Below are 13,449 nucleotides of genomic sequence, written 5' to 3' on the forward strand. Positions count from 1 at the left end.
GGTAGTAATATAAATTCACCATTTCATATTAATATCTTTTTGTGTCAATAGGGGAAATAGCCTTATCAACAGGTGTTTGTTGAAGTATATTTAAAAAAATTTTTTGGGAGGGGGCGGCTGGAAGTATAGTATAATAGCTAAGGACAATTAAAGAAAAAAGAAACACTGATCCTTTCCCAGTAAGTTACGTTTCAATATGGCATAATACTTAAAAGTATGGGCTTTGGTGCCAGATAGACCATGGTTTATACCCTGGTTCCAACACTGGTTGTGTAGCCTTGGGCAAGTTATTTCATTTCTCTCAGTTTGTTTCCTCATTTGCAAAATGTGTATAGTAGTATTTCTTGGGGTTCTTGTGAAAATTATATAAGGTGATCTCTGCAGAATGCTTAGCATTGCTCAAAAAATGCCAGCTAATTTTATTAGCAATAAAATGACACCTTTGATGTATCACCTTGAACTGTATATTTTAATATTAAAAAAGCTTCTTTTTAAAGACCTGGTACGAGGATAACTTTTCTGTTGGCATTCATCATTTTATTATTTTCATATGAATATCTTAATTTACAAAATAACAAGAACAATAATGTCAATAATAAGAATTAAGCACATATAAGTACTTCCTAATAAAATATTTTTATTTGCTAGTCATAATGTCTTATATTGTAAATAATGATCAAAAACTGTTCAGTGTTGCATATATTCATTTGAAATGGCATGAGAGAGGGAAAAACTCTAATCATTTTTGTTTGTTTCAATTGATATATATCACACCGTAGTTAGGATGATCTTTCTAAAACTTTAAAAAATGGTCATGCTCATCTTTATTAAAAAATCTTCCATGGCTTATTATTCCTCCTTCAGTATAAGGCCAAACATAGCATGGTCTGTATGGCATCAATTTACTTCTCTGTTCTCACGGCCCCTGGTACCTCATCATAGCATGACCCCACTCTATTTTAATCTTTTACTTTGTTTAAATTTTCTATTTAATTATCTTTACTTTCAGACAAAAGAAATCCCTAAGAGGGTAGAATATTTATCTTGTTCAGTGTTGAGTTCCCAGTGTCTAGAGCATAGTAAGATAAATATTTGATTAATGAATGAAAGAACTTTTTATCTCTATCAGGTTTTAAAGGTAGGACCATTTTAGTTTATATGTTATAAATATAATTTTTATATTAATAAACACATGTAAAAATAAGAGATTCAACATATAACCCTAGATTCTAAAATTCAGTGATAAAATTATGTCTGATTGGTCAAGTTTTATTTTTTTTCCGTAGAAATATGCTCAACTCTGTTTCTGGAGGATTAAGGGTGGTACTGTGGAGAGAACACTATACTTGAAATCAAAAGCTTTAAGATTAAGCTCCAAATCTGTTATTCAGTAGTTCTGTGATTGGACAAGCCACTATGAATTTCAGTTTCATGTAAAATAGGCAATATGACTTCTCAGTGGTGGGAATCAGATCAGATAATGCACGTGAAAGTTCTTTCTAAACTGTAAAAATGTTACATAAATTTATTTAAAGGAATTTCAGTATTCTAAATGATTTGTGTATTTAGTTTACCCTTTCCTCTATTACACTTTGATCTTAGTTTTCTGAACAATACCATCACATGTTCTATAATTCTTCCTTTTATTTTTTGTTGTGGCAAATAATTTTATGTTATCCTTTCTCTCTTTCTAAAATTTCATTTGTTAGCAGTATTGCCGTTTGCTGTTTCAAATTTAAATCACCTGTCCCAAATTATTTGTAACTTTTTGGTAATGCTATTCTTAAACCAAATACAAAAGAGTTGAAGCTTAATTAACAGACACATGATTACCTATAATTCCAGTTATGTAACATTCACTATATCCTTTGGATTGCGTATTTCATGCAAAAATTTTTTATTTAAAAAAATGATTTCCGGACTTCCCTGGTGGTCCAGTGGTTAAGACTCCACACTTCCAATGCAGGGAGCGGGGATTCGATCCCTGGTCAGGAAACTAAGATCCCACATGCCGCGCAGCACAGCCAAAAAAAATAAATAAATTAAAAATTAAAAAATTAAAAACTAAGGGGAAATTAAAAAAAAGAAGATTTCCCTCCTATTTCCTCCTGTACATGCCTTCAGGTATTCCAAATTTAGTTTCATCCTTTCAGTAGACTCAGGAGTCATATGAATACAGATTTCCTTTAACAAAGAAAATAGGAAAATTGAGGCCATTTTATTGGCAATTCAGGTGAAAAAAATCTCCACTTATACCTGGTTTAATTTGAACATCAATTAAAGTATTCATCCTGACTTACCTGGATGATTATCTCAACTTTCCACTTTATTCAAGTAGTCAACATCTAGCTAGGGATCTTTGACTCGTATAACAAGATCCTTGTCATCTTTTTTTTTTTTTTTTGCTTAATTTATCATCTTTGTATAGGTATCTAGTTTTAGATTACCTTCGAATTCAACCTTTCATGAATCAGAAATAAGAATTTAATCAGAAATGGAATTGACACTATGTAGTGATCATTATTGATAATCAAAAGAAGCGTAAAAGGGCAGCCAGAATTCCAGCATTAGATGCTGGCATGCAGAAGCCTAAGTTGTCTAAGATAGACTTGACCGTATTTGACCATTTGTTTTTTCCTATATTCTACCATCTTGTTTTATGTGTCAGATTTTTCTCATACAGAGATGAGAGGCATAATAAGCTCTGCTGGTTTAGAGAACATCTAGCTGCTTTGAATCAATAGTGTCTTCCCTGGGTAGTCACTCAATAAATATATGTTGAATGAATTAGTGAAAGTCCCCTTACATAGCAAATTATATTTGTAGATGTGATTATGAGAATGCTATTGATACATTTTTGAGAATTGCCATTCACAGGAAAAAAATCTCAGAATAAGTGAGTACCTACAAAATTACATCTTTTTCACAGAGGAAAAAGAAGTATAATTGTAAAGAAAAAAGAAAAAATGCCTGGCACTTAGACTTTTAAAAATTATCTGTTTAACAAATGAAAGAATGAGAAAGGCTAAAGCTTGAAGCACTATAGATAATCAGATAACTATCGCCCAAAGATACATACGAGAACTGAGAGAGGTATACTATAATTATGACATTGTTGATTATTTACATTAGTGGTTAGGAATGCGTTAGAAACTCAGGTATAGTAAGCCACTCTCTTTTCAGGGAAACAGCTGATTGTTTAATTGTTGACAAAATGGGGATTCAAATATTTGTCCCTGATTCAAAGAGTTGTTAAAAATATTATATCAGGTAAAGTATCAAAGCATTTTTAAAAATTAAAGGTTTATACACACGTACTAGGATATGTTTATAACACCATCGTTTGTTAATATATGTCTTATTTTAAAATTGGAGAGAGCTCATGTGCATCCATTTTCATTTTTATATTTCTATCCTTCTAAGGTAAAAAAAGAACTAATTAAAAGAAAAAAAAAACAAAAGACAAAAAAGGACTAATTACACAATGTCCTTCTCCATTCATTACTGCTTATTGAAATTCTCCCTTCTTTTAAGGGAGTAAGCTATATTATATAGGAGCATGAGAGAAGGCCTCATTGATAAGGTGACATATGCGCAGAGATGTGAAAGAAGTGAAGTAGTAAGCTTCATGGATATTTGAAGGAAGAATGTCTAGGCAGAATGGCAAGTGTAGAGTCCCTGTGGTAGGAGGGTTCTTGATGTATTTGAGAAAGAGCAGAGACCACTGTGGTTGGAGTAGACGAGCAGAAGGAGAGGTGTAAAAGCTGAAATCGGAGAGGGAGGCTTTTGTTGAGTGAGATGGGGAGTCACTGGAGGGTATGAGTTGAGGAGTGATCCTATCTGACTTCTGACTTAAAAACATCTTCCTGGCTGCTGTGTTTAGAAAAGACTGTAGGAGGGCAAAAGTGACATCATGTAGACTTGTAAGAGGTTATTTCATTAATGCAGGGGATAGATGATGGTCTGGACCAGGGTAGTAGCACTGGAGGTGGTGAGAAGTGATGGGATTCTGTATGTAATTTGATGTTAGAGCCAACAGGATTTATTGATGGATTAGATGTAGAGAGTTAGAGAAGAAGAATGAATGACGACTCCAGCGATTTCTGGCCTGAACAACTGGAAGGATGAGAGATGGAGAACATTGCAGGGGAAGCAGATCGGGGTGGTGGATAAGATCTGGAGTTCAGTTTTGACAAGTTAAAGTTTGACATTTTCTTTTTTTACCTGGAGAACTGGTTTGTTAAACATTTACCAGCATTCACTGCTTGGAAGCCTAGTGAAGAAAATGTTTCAAGAGTGCAACAGTATCAAATGTTGCTGATGGGTCAAGTGAGATGACTGAGAATTGACCACTGGATTTAGTAGGATGGAGATAATAGGTAACCTTGACAAGAGCAGTTTTAGTGGAATTACTGGAAAGAAAAGTCTGATTAGGGTAGTCTCAGGAAAGAATGAAGGGAAATTTAAAGGAGTTTTGCTCTAGAGGGGAACAGAGAAATGGGGACTATAGTTAGTTGGAGAGGAATGAGGCATAAAGGAAAGTTTTTAAAAATCACTGATAATACAGTTGATTTGTATGCTGAAGGGAGTGATTGAATGCAGAGGAAAACAGTTGATGATGAAGCAATGTCCTTGAGTAGGCAAAAGAGACTAGGCTCAGGTGCTCAAGTACAGGAGTTGGCCTTAGAGAGAAACACAAATATTTTATCCATAGTAACAGGAGGGAAGGCAGAATATAGGGGTGCAGTTACAAATAAATCAGTAGATGTTACGTTAGGAGCTTGTGGAAGTTCTCTTACGATTTTCCGTAAAATAGAAAGCATGATCATCAGCTGAGAATGGCTGTGGGGGAGAAGAATTGGAAGGTTCGGGAGAAAGATATGAAATAAAGTACTCAATAAATATGAATTATTGTTATTATAATTGGTATTTAATCTGTGAAAGTGGTAGATTTGAAGGGGGAAAGGCTTTTAAAATTCAAAGACAATTAATTGTCTTTGTAGTAATGATTATGGATAATCACTTCACAATATATACATATTATCAAAACTTCCTGTTGTACACCTTAAACATATACAATTTTTATTTGTTAATCATACCTCAGTAAAGCTGGAAGAAAAAGAATGAATCTCAAAGCATGGAAATTTTGATGAATATCCATCATATGATTTGAAGATATAAGGTAACAGGAGAAGAGCTCTGGTCAGATGGAGAAGTACCAGGAATACCAAAAGAGACTTTTGAAGGAAGTGACATTGACTCTAAGTAAAACTCTTACTCATGACAGAATCTGGGCAAAGGATGAAATTGTGGAAAACCAATGATAATTCCAGTTGTCTTTCATCCCAAATGATACACATAAGAAACCCTTTTCATAATGTGCCTTATAAATGAAAAGTTTGTATATTGTTAGTTCCTCGGATAAGAATTCCTCAAACAGAGAGAACAAACAAAGATATATATATAATCATAAAAAGGAAAATTATCAGTGTAATATTTAAGACTCTGGTCTGAACTTTGTTGCCGTTTTCTTCAGAAGCTTTCCAAACATAATTTTATAAAACACAGGTTGATGATGAAAGCAGTTGTTTACTGGTTAAGATGAGTCTTGCCTTTTCTCATAATGCATTTCAGGTCTGAGTAAATCAATCAGTTACTGTATTTTGTATTCTTGGTGTACATAATTATTATTAGTTAAAAATATGTGACTTGACATTCTCCAAATAGATCTTCATATTGGAACAACAAAATTGAATCTTCTGACTTCCAAAAAAAAAAAAAAAAAAGACAATTTTCACCTACTACACACAAAGACACTGTCACTTTGGTGACTTTTTCAAGGATATTTTGTCTTGCGGGCAATGAAGACATGTTATCAAGAGCCATAATATAACAGTATGTATTAAGAATGCCTGCAGTATTTGTGTAGGCAAAATGGTTTGGAAGAAGGGTGACAGTGATTAATTTTAACTGTCAGCAATGGCTTTATGGAATAGAGAGCATTTGAGTTAGGTCTAAATTAAGGGAAGATAGGTTTTCAGTTGACTTGATTACTTTCTATGCATTAGACATTGTATTAAGTATTGTGTAATTTAATCCTGCTACCTGTGAGGAAACTGAAGCTCAGAGAAGTTAAGTAATTTGTTGAGGGTCACACACAGTTAGTAAGAAGGTTTCAGACCCAGATCTAGCTGACAATTAATGTTTTCCAATATAGCACACTGATTCAAGGGAGAGAATCGGGGTATGGGGGAGGATATTCCAATACAGGGAGCAGGAAGAGCAAAGAAAAGTGCAGAGGTGAAAAAAAGTCGAGAAAGTGTGTGTGTGTGTGTTGGGAAGTGGAGAGGGGAAGTGAGTAATCCAATATGACTTGGGCACTGTGTGTGTGTGTGTGTGTGTGTTGGGAAGTGGAGAGGGGAAGTGAGTAATCCAATGTGACTTGGGCACTGTGTGTGTATGTGTGGAGGGGATGGAATAATATATAGTGGGAAATAAGGCTGAAAATATAACTTGTAAACAGATCATGGGACGGAGGCCTCAAAGGTTGTGTTAAGGAATCTGGACACTCTCTGGTAGGAAGTCACCAATTTTAAGATAATTTTTTTCTGACAAGAGAGAGTCTCATCTACTATGTGAATATCAATTGGTCAGCATTCCATTCGGACCTTTGTTTTGTTTCATAGTTGCAGATTCTTTTGGAAGACAACAGAAATAAAAGTGGGTTCTTAAAATTGAGTTCATTGTAATTATCAATTTTAAAGATAGTTTATGGAATTCATGATTAGTTTATTAAATTATTTTGTCATGAAATTAGGAATATAACTATAGAATAGTTTAATGTTAGCTTATTATTTTTCTAAGACCATAAGATAGAATTTTAAAATCATGTTTTTCAGATACTGACCGAGCTTTATCATTACTGGAAGAATACTGCAAAAAATTAAGGAAACCAGAGGAGCAGCAGTTGAAAAACGCTGTTAAAAAGGTGATGGGTATCTTTAAGAGCAACTTATTCCAAGCTTTGCTAGGTATGTATTAAAAAATTATTTATCATCTTAATGATCAGAATTGGGCTTAAGAGTTTGAGTAATGTGGTCAGAAAACTCGATAACCAAATTTAAAACTGAAATATTTTTCTTGATATCAAGTAGAAGAAAAGATTTTTTCCGCCATTTTCTTGTTTAAGGTTATCTTAAAAAAGAACTTCTATAAAATAGAAATAAAGTGTATGTTAATAAAAATAAAAATATTGAAAGAATGTTTTATATAGGAAGACAAGTTTACACAGGAAAAACTGGAGTAGCTTATTGCAAAAAATTGAGGACAAATATGCTAAAGAAGGAAGTTTCCTCCTTCTAGAGGAAGACTTCCCTAACACAAAAAGTGATGCGTCACATTCTACTCAGAATCATAGTTCTAGTTTTACTCTCTTCTTAAGACAAAAACAACTTTTTTCATCTTTTTTGCTTCTCTTAAGAAATTTCATGATTCAAATTGAGAAGTTTATTGATGAAAATCTCAGTGCTTTGTCAATGTTTCATGAATCTAACTATATAATGTTTAACCTTTTGCTTATTCTTGAATTTATGGTTTATTTATGTATGTCTTTATACATACATTTTTGCATTTATGCAGATAATTTTTAATTCTTTTTTTAGAGTTAAACAAAAAATAGAAACAAATACCTCCCCTCAACAAAAGCAACCAACTAACTAAAGAATTTTAAAAAGACTCACTCAATTACACTATAGATTTTACTGGACTTAAACAGCATATTTTAAAGAAATAATTGAATCTACCAGACATTATTTTTCAGGTCTGATGGTTATTGATATAGAAACAAAACGTGAATTTATGGGGGTTAATCTTGAAAATATTTTATTTGTGTTTTTATTATAATGAATGTCTACACTTATTGACAAAAGTATAACTTTATGGTTTGAATATAATTTTAAAAACCATTAAATTTTGAAAAATTGAGAATCAGTCTATTGAATAAAAATAGAAGTAAAAAGCTTTATAGGATTATTGCCTGTGGATTAATTTCTTTAAAATATTCTTATATGGCTGGTGAGAATTAATGACACAAATAACTATAATCATCTTAGTTGGTATTAAATAAAAACAGCTCTAAGTGGAGTCTTACAGAATTTAAATAAACCCTGTCATTAGAGAATAGTATTTTAGAGAACACTTTTAAGCAACAAATTTCTCAATTAAAAATTAATAGTTTTATCTAGTTGATAAATAGTAAAGGCCATTAACAGAATGGCAATGCCTCTAAATAGATTTGTATGATGTGCTTAGATAAGATTGGCTATGAGCTTTGAGAGTTTGAGTTTTTGAGAACTTTATTTAGGAAGAATATTGTTGGATGCTTTAGAAAATTCTACTAAGGTAGTGTAACCATTTGGTAATGCAACATCATTACATGGGGAATAAAAAGACGAATGACAAAGAGTTGTATTTTGCCATTGTTTTGAGTGAGTGATAAATATCTTGGCAAAAAGCCTGTAGTGTAACTGGAATTTCTGTAATAAAATGGGAGGCAACAGTAATCTGTAAAAAGCTGTTATGTAAGTAATCCTGATGCCCAGCTTTGAATGGATAGATTTGCTTTGGCTGGTCTTTTAAGTCATTTTGGGATAAACCAGAGTGCGAAGAATGGAGCAGTGCTATACAACAAAACATAATTTTCTATTGAATCCTGTGTAGGTTGCTAAATACTGCTTACTAATTTATTATTATTGAATGTTTGAGTTGGTCTCACTGTGCAATTTTAAGGACACAAAAGAAGAAAAACTATGTAGCCTTGTGCATCCTGAAGGGGATTATATCTTTATAAATGGATAAGTAGGGAACCATTGACAAATAGGGCATTATTATTATTTTTTTAACATCTTTATTGGAGTATAATTGCTTTACAGTGGTGTGTTAATTTCTGCTTTATAACAAAGTGAATCAGCTATACATATACATATATCCCCATATCTCCTCCCTCTTGTGTCTCCCTCCCACCCTCCCTATCCCACCCGTCTAGGTGGTCACAAAGCACTAGGGCATTATTTATGCTATATATTTTGCTTTCTGTTTTGACCAACTTCCCTTCCCCATTTTTTTTTGTTACAAGTGATGGAAGATAGTGACTTTCACCCATTATTCTGGTATTCAGGTAGCCAGTATGTTGAAATAATACCTTGCATGAATCTCACCTGAAGAAATAGAAAGGAATCATAGTGCAGAAAACCCATCATAAATGGATAGTAGAGTAAAATACTATTATTGCAGAATATGCTGTAATATTTACAAGTGACCAGGAAACCAGGCCTTCTCTCTATAGATGAAAAGCATCACTTTGAAAATGAATACTATCCTCCTTTTGTGGTACTTCATCATATGCCTAAAAAAGAAAATGCAAACACTAGTATGTCTTAGATGGTATAATCCTTGAGGACAGAATTCTGTCTCCATAACTTTGACCATTATTATAGCACAAAAAAGCATTTTATAAATGGGTTCTGTGATAATAGGGTGGAGGGTGATAGCAGAGGTATTGTTTTTTCATTTTTAAAATATAACTTTATTTGATTATAAACATAATATATGCTCATTATAGAAATGTTTAAAAATAAAGTCAAAGAAGAAAATAAAATCCAAGGGTAAAACGCACTTCTCTTACAGTAAGTAGGGTGATGAACTGTTTAACTTTCTTCTTTCTTGTTTCTCTAGTCCCTGTATTCTTTGTTTTGGCTTTCCATTTACCAATAACAGAAAGTGTAAAAAAACACCTTAACTTTTAGGGCTTCCCTGGTGGCTCAGTGCTTAAGAATCCGCCTGCCAATGCAGGGGACACGGGTTCGAGCCCTGGTCTGGGAAGATCCCACATGCCGCGGAGCAACTAAGCCCGTGTGGCACAACTACTGAGCCTGCGCTCTAGAGCCTGAGAGCCACAACTACTGAGCCCGTGAGCCACAACTACTGAGTCTATGTGCCACAACTACTGAGCCTGTGCTCTAGAGCCCATGCTCTGCAACAAGAGAAGCCACTTCAGTGACAAGCCTACGCACAGCAACGAAGAGTAGCCCCCACTCTCCGCAACTAGAGAAAGCCCGCGCACAGCAACAAAGACCCAATGCAGCCAAAAATAAATAAATAAAATAAATAAATTAAAACAAAAACAAAGAAAACACCTTAACTTTTAAAAAGTTAGTAATTAGTGTTCATTAATGTACAAAAGAAGAAAAATGCCTGAAACAGCAAAGCTGCACATTTTGATGTTAGGCTTAGGGTGACATCTTGTGGTAATACTGAAGAAAATATTTTGTCCAATAGATAATTATAGTTTTATGATGATTGCATTATTAACACTTCAGAATTTGAATGTAAGTGAGTTGGAATTCCATGATATTTTACAAATTAAGTTAGATCTCTTTCATTTAGCATAGCTAAAACATTCAGACTTTCAAGGCGATCTATTAGGTTATTTACCCTTCATTTAGGTGATGAAGGAGCAAGATGGAATGTTTTTCTTTTTATACTTCCCTTCTAGATCTACTTTGAAATTTAAAGATATGTATTGCCACCATAATTATTTGTAAAAACCATTTAAATAATATAATGAGTTAGTTCATTTTTAGATATGTACTACAAAAGTTCTTTGCTTTTATACCTTATTGAAAATTGTCTTATTCTTTTTTTTTAAATTTTTGAATTTTATTTTATTTTATTTTTTATACAGCAGGTTCTTATTAGTTATCAGTTTTATACACATCAGTGTATACGTGTCAATCCCAATCACCCAATTCATCACACCACCACCCCACCCCCCGCGGCTTTCCCCCTTTGGTGTCCATACCTTTGTTCTCTACATCTGTGTCTCAATTTCTGCCCCAGTTCATCTGTACCATTTTTCTAGGTTCCACATATATGCGTTAATATACGATATTTGTTTTTCTCTTTCTGACTTACTTCACTCTGTATGACAGTCTCTAGATCCATCCATGTCTCAACAAATGACCCAATTTCGTTCCTTTTTATGGCTGAGTAATATTCCATTGTATATATGTACCACAACTTCTTTATCCATTCGTCTGTCAATGGACATTTAGGTTGCTTCCATGACCTGGCTATTGTAAACAGTGCTGCAATGAACTTTGGGGTGCATGTGTCTTTTATTTATTTATTTATTTATTTATTTATTTATTTATTTATTTATGGCTGTGTTGAGTCTTCGTTTTTGTGCGAGGGCTTTCTCTAGTTGTGGCGAGCGGGGGCCACTCTTCATCGTGGTGCACAGGCCTCTCACTGTTGCGGCCTCTCCCGTTGCGGAGCACGGGCTCCAGACGCGCAGGCTCAGTAGTTGTGGCTCACGGGCCTAGCCGCTCCGTGGCATGTGGGATCTTCCCAGACCAGGGCACGAACCCGTGTCCCCTGCATTGACAGGCGGATTCCTAACCACTGTGCCACCAGGGAAGCCCTGCATGTGTCTTTTTGAATTATGGTTTTCTCTGGGTATATGCCCAGTAGTGGGATTGCTGGGTCATATGGTAATTCTATTTTTAGTTTTTTAAGGAACCACCATTACTGTTCTCCATAGTGGCTGTATCAATTTACATTCCCACCAACAGTGCAAGAGGGTTCCCTTTTCTCCACACCCTCTCCAGCATTTATTTTTTGTAGATTTTCTGATGATGCCCATTCTAACTGGTGTGAGGTGCTAACTCATGGTAGTTTTGATTTGCATTTCTCTAATAATTAGTGATGTTGAGCAGTTTTTCATGTGCTTCTTGGCCATCTGTATGTCTTCTTTGGAGAAATGTCTATTTAGGTCTTCTGCCCATTTTTGGATTGAGTTGTTTGTTTTTTTAATATTGAGCTGCATGAGCTGTTTATATATTTTGGAGATTAATCCTTTGTCCATTGATTCATTTGCAAATATTTTTTCCAATTCTGAGGGTTGTCTTTTCATCTTGTTTATGGTTTCCTTTGCTGTGCAAAAGCTTTGAAGTTTCATTAGGTCCCGTTTGCTTATTTTTGTTTTTATTTCCATTACTCTAGGAAGTGGATCAAAAAAGATCTTGCTGTGATTTATGTCAAACAGTGCTCTTCCTATGTTTTCCTCTAAGAGTTTTATAGTGTCTGGTCTTACATTTAGGTCTCGAATCCATTTTGAGTTTATTTTTTTGTATGGCGTTAAGGAGTGTTCTAATTTCATTCTTTTACATGTAGCTGTCCAGTTTTCCCAGCACCACTTATTGAAGAGACTGTCTTTTCTCCATTGTATATCCTTGCCTCCTTTGTCATAGATTAGTTGACCATAGGTGCGTGGGTTTATCTCTGGGCTTTCTATCTTGTTCCATTGATCTATGTTTCTGTTTTTGTGCCAGTAGCATATTGTCTTGATTACTGTAGCTTTGTGGTATAGTCTGAAGTCAGGGAGTCTGATTCCTCCAGCTCCGTTTTTTTCCCTCAAGACTGCTTTGGCTATTTGGGGTCTTTTGTGTCTCCATACAAATTTTAAGAATTTTTGTTCTAGTTCCGTAAAAAATGCCATTGGTAATTTGATAGGGATTGCATTGAATCTGTAGATTGTTTTGGGTAGTATAGTCATTTTCACAATATTGATTCTTCCAATCCAAGAACATGGTATATCTCTCCATCTGTTGGTATCATCTTTAACTTCTTTCATCAGTGTCTTATAGTTTTCTGCCTACAGGTCTTTCGTCTCCCTAGGTAGGTTTATTCCTAGGTATTTTATTCTTTTTGTTGCAATGGTAAAAAATTGTCTTATTCTTTATTCATTACTTTTATGTACAAGTATGGACAGAACTATGTATGTATATTTAATAGGTTTCAACCCCTTCTAAAATCTTGTTAACCTTGTTTATCTAATTTTATTTCCTCTTACTTCACTACAGTGTTTGAGGGGGAATTTTGGGGAAAGATTTAGAAGAGAATGGGTAGTAGAGTGATAGTTTCCTTAAAAGTCTACCAGTAGCAACATCTTAGAAAAGAGCTTATCCTGCTTTATGGAGTCTTGCATGTCAGACTTTGTATTAGAGTAGAATACTTTTTATCTTCATAAAGCTTAGTGCAGAACCCTATGGATACTGGAAATTATTAGCAATAGGGGTGATACAGTAGATATACTACATATTAGGATTTATCACCTCCTTGTTGAAGCCTTCTACCATGTCCCTACCTGTTAGCAGCTTTAACCAGCCCTTTCATTATGTCTCATAACATTTTGTTCATATTACTATAAGGCACTTATTACACTGACTTATGATGAACTGAATATATTTCTGCTCCCTCAGTAGAATGTGAGTAGCTTGAGAGTTGAGGTTATATCTAACTAACAGTTGTACCCCCAGTATGTGGACCTTTAATAATAATAGGCCAGCAATAAATTTTTTATTCATTTATTCAACAATTATTTAAAAAATA

At 34.1% G+C, this 13,449-nt stretch overlaps 1 protein-coding gene across 10 annotated transcripts in view; it reads left to right on the forward strand.

Moving 5' to 3' along the window:
* Positions 1-6,967: 6,967 nt before the first annotated feature.
* Positions 6,968-13,449, forward strand: part of DLG2 (discs large MAGUK scaffold protein 2) — a 2,039,030-nt gene continuing 2,032,548 nt past the window's right edge. For all 10 annotated transcript variants that reach the window (XR_005020917.1, XM_036860586.1, XM_036860590.1 and 7 more), the window contains exon 1: positions 6,968-7,031. Coding sequence is in view for 9 of the 10 variants with exons in the window: in XM_036860586.1 (XP_036716481.1) it covers positions 6,992-7,031 (40 nt within the window). In the remaining variant the exon portion in view is untranslated. The remainder of the gene's footprint in view (positions 7,032-13,449) is intronic.

This window comes from Balaenoptera musculus, chromosome 8 (assembly GCF_009873245.2).
Source record: "Balaenoptera musculus isolate JJ_BM4_2016_0621 chromosome 8, mBalMus1.pri.v3, whole genome shotgun sequence".
NCBI lineage: Eukaryota > Metazoa > Chordata > Mammalia > Artiodactyla > Balaenopteridae > Balaenoptera > Balaenoptera musculus.